Source organism: Miniopterus schreibersii, assembly GCF_964146895.1.
Source record: "Miniopterus schreibersii genome assembly, chromosome: 2".
NCBI lineage: Eukaryota > Metazoa > Chordata > Mammalia > Chiroptera > Miniopteridae > Miniopterus > Miniopterus schreibersii.
In genome coordinates, this window is record NC_138102.1 from 172,734,405 (window position 1) to 172,740,550 (window position 6,146).

Sequence of the window (6,146 nt, forward strand, 5' to 3'; positions counted from 1 at the left end):
AGATAGTCACTACAGAAGGCTGCTTTTGGCAACAAATATAGAGTGTGGTCATTTTATTTTTCTGTGAGAGGCCGTAACACGTAAACAAAGAGGACTCACCCACAGAATAAAGGAGAGTTTTAGTATGTAGACATGGCAGGGGCCACACCCAGGAAGCAACTGATGATAAACATCCCCCACCCCAGGAGCTTTGTGGGAATCTGCTAGGCTCTTTTGCATCAGGGTGCACCAGAGGGCTCACAGAACACCTGGGTGACAGTGGCATAGTCCATAGTCAAGAAACACCCGGGTAATGTTGTAAGCGCTGTGCCAGGATGTATGTACTAATTAGGTCCGTGGAAATATTCGTAGATTCTTATTTAATAAGTTCATGAGCTTGGGCTGACTGACACGACAATGACTTTTTTCTCCCTCGCTGTTTCCATCGCAGGCTTTGGCATGGAGGCAACCTTACTCCTGGTGGTTGGCTTTTCCCACACCAAAGCGGTGGCGATCTCCTTCCTGGTGCTGGCTGTGGGATTTAGTGGCTTTGCTATTTCAGGTAAGGTGCCCTTTGGGTGTCCACATCTTTTCTATAGATCCAGCGGGTCTTAGGAGGAAGGAAGGAAGGATATGCTGGCTCACCTCCCTTGAGTAGGCAGGCCATTCCCACAGAGCGGGGCCACTGGCTGGAGAATTTCACCTAGTGGGGACAACTTTGCGAGATCACTGAGGACTGGGCTGGGGAGCCCAGTCAAGCCGGAATTGTCCCTAGTTTCTCCATCTTGGAAAAAGACACCCCGCCCCCCCCCCGAGGCATGGCAGAGGCTCAAGCACATGATCTGGATGGTGCCACTTTCATACTTCTGAACCAGGTTGCACTACCTGCCAGAGGCTCTTGCGACCTTTTCAGCCCTCACCTCCTGTTGGAGAACTGCTAATATCAGCTCAGTTGACATCCAGTAGTGCAATCAAAAGTTTTTTAGACTCAAAAGCTTCTCTAGATTTTGTCTACTCCATGGCCTTCATTTTCCAAACAAGGAAACCCAGGTGCAGAGAGGAGAAATGACTTTCAGAACAGGTTGGGACAGGTAGTAAGAATAATGATGGGAAGAGCTAATGGTGATCCAGCGCACTCTGTCAACTCTTCAAAGGCCTGTGTGTGCATCAGCCCTGTAATTCTCACAGCCACCCTGGGGGCTGTCAGCGTCCCCCTCACAGGAGCAGAATGCAGGCTACTGCGTGTGAGAGGTCCTAGTGCTGGAAGACTGGCACAGTTTAGGAACTGATTATAGACAAGAGAGTCAAGACTAGTGACACTGCAAAATACAAGAGATGGGTGGTGCCTTTGTGAGAAATGTCCTATGTAGAAAAGACAGACTCTCCCAGCTTGTATGCAGAAAAAAATTCTTTTGTATCTGTTACAAAAAAAGAGTATCGTAGTTTCTCAGTGATTTTTCCCCCCCAAACACCAGGATTAGCTAGAAACCTAAATGGCTTTTCTCATGTTATCTTCAGCTGAATGCAGATGCCTGGGTTTTGCATTGGAATATAATGCTTGACAATCATATTAATTGCTTCTTATCTCTGGTTTCTTTTCTAATAAAGTATTTATCACAATGAAATCAACAGCAAGATTAATTTATTTTGCAGCTGTTTTATATTCGGATTGTCTGCCACTTTGATCTGAAAGACATAGCATGTTTATTACAAAAAAAGGTTTTCTCAAAAATATTCCTGAATAGAGGTAGGAAAAAACAACCAGTCAATGTGCCAGATTAGAAAAAAAAATTTTTTTTAAATCTTATTTTCAAGTTTTTTGCACAGAATAGAGAATTAAAAAGGAAAGCAAAGCAAAACAAAAATACAAATAAATAGAAATTGCAACCCCCTGCTGTAATTTCATAGCTAAATTGATAATTAATTAAGCAATGATTTATTGAGTTCCTACTCTGTGCCAGACACTTTGCCAGGTCAGGAGGATAGTGGGAACAAGACAGATGGACAACCAACCAAAAAGATCATGTGTGCTGGTTTCCAGCTATGTCCCATGTAATGAACATGCATGACCGAACTTAATTCTTACAACAATTTTATAAGAATGATTATACCAGTTTATAGATGAAGAAGTGGAGGCTCAGAAAGCTTAAATCCTTTGTCTAGGTTTGCATCTCAATTAAGCTGCCGGAGGCAGGTCTGTCCGACTCTAAAATGCAGCCTTGGGTAGTATTGGTAGCGTTGGCTCTGGGCGCCTGAAACCTCCCCTTTCCGGGCCTGGCCCTCCCCCGCCTTCACCCCACCCCTTCCACGCAGTCTTTTCTCCTGATGAACAGGTGAATAGTGGGCTACTGGTGCAGCATTCGTTTTTGATAGAAATCCCCAAAGAGAGGGAGATGCTTAGCAACAGCATCAAAGCAGGAGTGGTACTGGTAACGGTAGTGGTAGTAGTGATGGTTAGTGATAGTTAGTGGTAGTAGTGATAGTTAGTGATAGTTAGTGGTAGTAGTGATAGTAGAGCTTAGCTGTTTGCCCAGGCTCTCGCATACATACCTGCCCTGGGTCTCGTGTTACAGCATCTTTATGACTTAAGTGGTAATATTACCCCATATTAGATGTGAGGAAACAAAGGCCTGAAAAGGACTTAAGTGGTAGAAATAAGATTAAAATCCAGATTTACAGACTCCAAATCAAGTGTGTACATGGAAGTGTTTTGCAAAACACAGAGGATTCTGCCAATGTCCGTGCCATTGTATTATTTCCATTATGCCATTTGTCCACTAAGGCAGACTCACCGAGAGTGGCCTTTGGGGGCGAGCGGAGGGTTTGATTCTAATCACACTGAATGGGGTTGTGTGATTGTTTACTCTGAATAAACGTGGCCCAGGCTTTCTGCGCTTCAGTATTGCCCCAGACACCGTGATTCGGGAGCTGGGAACCCACAAGGCCCGGGCCGTACTTTCCCCTGGAGCGCCTGGCAGACGTTGCTGATCCATCGCGGCACGTTTTTCGGCTGTGCAGACGCCGCCTCACGGTCCTCGGCCCAGCCCTCCCTGTGGAGGACCCGCTCGCCACGTGCTAGGAGAAACCACATAGGCTGGCGAGAGTGGGGGGAGCTACGTGTTTGGAATTCTGGACTTGGCTCTGAGTTTGAGGTTTGGCTCCGCTGTAGGTTTTAATGTCAACCACCTGGACATTGCCCCTCGTTATGCCAGCATTCTCATGGGCATCTCCAACGGCGTGGGGACCCTCTCCGGAATGATCTGTCCCCTCATCGTCGGTGCGATGACCAAGCACAAGGTAATGGTCTCCTTTTGAGCTGTGAGTATCGGAGGACTGAACTGCTGTGCAAACCTGAGATTTCAGAGCTCTCCCCCAGCCTGTAAATGTGTGTTTCCTTGACCTTGGCTGAGTCATTCGAACTCCTCTCCTCTCCTCTCCTCTCCTCTCCTCTCCTCTCCTCTCCTCTCCTCTCCTCTCCTCTCCTCTCCTCTCCTCTCCTCTCCTCTCCTCTCCTCTCCTCTCCTCTCCTCTCCTCTCCTCTCCTCTCCTCTCCTCTCCTCTCCTCTCCTCCCCTCCCCTCCCCTCCCCTCCCCTCCCCTCCCCTCCCCTCCCCTCCCCTCCCCTCCCCTCCCCTCCCCTCCCCTCCCCTCCCCTCCCCTCCCCTCCCCTCCCCTCCCCTCCTTTCCCCTCCCCTCCCCTCCTTTCCCCCTCCTCTTCCTCAACCTTCTTCTTTGGTTTATTGATGGCAACAGGACTGATTAATCTTGGTTCCATGTTTTGTTTTCTCAACTGACAAATGAAAGGTGTGTGGTGGGGACGAACACCATAAAGACTGCTTAGAGACAGAAAGAAACTGAGGCAGTCAACTCAGGATGAATAAACTACTCAAGATTGTTTTACAATCCTAAGTAATTAAACTTTATAGCCCATTCCCATCTATTGCTTAACATGTTCCAGCATAAAAATAGTGCTGTTATACTTCCTTATTATGCAGAAAATAAACAAGACACTAATGACCCTTCCTAAGAACCTCCAAGGGTACGGCGCCCGGTCATCGCCGAGCCTTTCTGTATTTAGACCAGGGTGGGTGGGGGAGGACCCCAGAGCCGTTGGAGCTCAGCCACAGGCCACATGGCTTCTTAATCCCTGCCGCTGAAAAGGTTTCAGGATGCTGCTTTCTGCAAATAAGAATTTTTGGAATCTGTGGAGTTTTTACCCAACTATTTTTTTTTTAAGGTGGATTGTCTATTACAAATGTGACTTCAGAAATTCTTCCAGCTCCTTGGAGAAGAAAGTGTGGGACAGTTTTCCTTCTCTGCTCATGAGATGATAAGATTGATAACGTGACTATTAAATCTCAGATGCTATCTTCCCCTAACTTGAAACACAAATACCCATTATTATTATTATTATTATTTTAATCCTTGCCTAAGGATATATTTTCCATTGCTTTTCAGAGACCGTGGAAGGCAGAGAAAGAGACACATTGATCAGTTGCCTCCTGCATGGGCCCTGACCAGGGCCGGGGTACGTGCCCTTGGCTGGAACCGAACCCAGGACCCTTCGGTCTGCAGGCCGATGCTCTAACTACTGAGCCAAACCAGCCAGGGAAATACCCATTATTTTTGATACCATATTTTACACAGAAAATATAATTATAAATGACCTATTGACAGTGAAGACTGAGTATTTTCATGGATCAACTTGTTACATCTAACAGTAAATAAACAAGGAGGCCTCGGATATTTAAACTGGTGGGTTTCTAAGGCACATTTCATTTAACCTGCTAGGTGCGTGGAAACCTCATTTGTGTATTTAGAGAGCTGTGAAATGGTGATGTGTGTATTTTACATGATGTTTAGTTTTTATTTTTAAAAATATATCTTTATTGATTTCAGAGAGAGGAAGGGAGAGGGAGAGAGAGATAGAAACATCAATGATGAGACAGTCATTGATCGGCTGCCTCCTGCATGCCCCCCACTGGGGATCAAACCCACAACCCGGAATCAAACCACGATCTTCTGGATCCTAGGTCGATGCTCAACTGCTGAGCCAGGCCCGACCAAACCATGATGTTTATTTTGTAAAGTATTTTTCTAAATTAAAATTTGTTTATTCATTAGAGTCTTAACTTTCATTTTTTTAAACACTCAACTCTGCTTGGATCCTAGACATGCTTCTGACACATCTCCCCGAGAAGCACAACATTGCCTCTGGGGTGGCTGGGGCTTTGTCCAGAGCGTACCGTTCATCTCTCTGCTGCTGAGATGTTAACGGCGCCGTTTCCTTGCAGACCCGAGAGGAGTGGCAGAACGTGTTCCTCATCGCGGCCCTGGTGCACTACAGCGGCGTCATCTTCTACGGGGTCTTTGCCTCTGGGGAGAAGCAGGAGTGGGCCGACCCCGAGAACCTCTCCGATGAGAAGTGTGGGATCATTGACCAAGATGAGCTGGCCGAGGAGACAGAGCTCAACCACGAGAGCCTCGCAAGTCCCAGAAAAAAGATGTCCTATGGAGCCACCACCCAGAATTGTGAAATCGAGAAGGAATGGAGAAGACAGCGGGGAGCGACCCTCGATGAGGAAGAGCTCACATCTTACCAGGATGAAGAGGGAAGCTTCTCAGATACGTCCTAATGCCAGAGGGCACTTCTGTCTTCCCCTCACCTTAGAACCAGAAAGTATCCATACCTGTTGCCTTCCCCGTAGGCCAGCCCGCCAGAGGGTTAAGTGTGGGGACACTGGAGGGGGGGAGAGAGAGAGAAGATTCAATCAGCAATAGGGAAAAGAGAAATATTATCTTGCAATGACACTTACAGGTATGGAGCTTGCTCTAAGTTGACAAAATGGGTATATATATATATATATATCTCAATATCTTGTTGTTGCTTCAAAGAAAATGGGCAGAAATGGAGCAGTGGGCCTGGAGGAGGGAAGGCAGCGGCCAGGCCGAGGAGGGTGTCCTGTTCCTGACAGAGGCTGCTGCTCACGGGGCCTGTGCTGTGCCAGCTGCTTCGTGACGCCCTCATTCAATCTTCACACCACGATGACTGCATTTCTTACCCCCATTTTACAACGAAGGAAACTAGAGCAGCCTGATTGACTCGCCCAAAGTCATTCTGCCAGGGCCAGCGCTGAGGCTGGCGGGGCCCAGAACTGGCGGCGGGGC

The 6,146-nt window shown here is 47.3% G+C and overlaps 1 protein-coding gene across 1 annotated transcript in view; it reads left to right on the forward strand.

The window, feature by feature from the left end:
- The window catches only part of SLC17A8 (solute carrier family 17 member 8), a gene marked incomplete at its 3' end in the record, with an annotated part of 30,953 nt that extends 25,339 nt beyond the window's left edge, over positions 1–5,614 (forward strand). Inside the window, exons 10-12 of the mRNA XM_081128471.1 lie at positions 431–541; positions 3,149–3,276; positions 5,273–5,614. Coding sequence (XP_080984597.1) covers positions 431–541; positions 3,149–3,276; positions 5,273–5,614 — 581 coding nt within the window. The remainder of the gene's footprint in view (positions 1–430; positions 542–3,148; positions 3,277–5,272) is intronic.
- Positions 5,615–6,146: the final 532 nt, after the last annotated feature.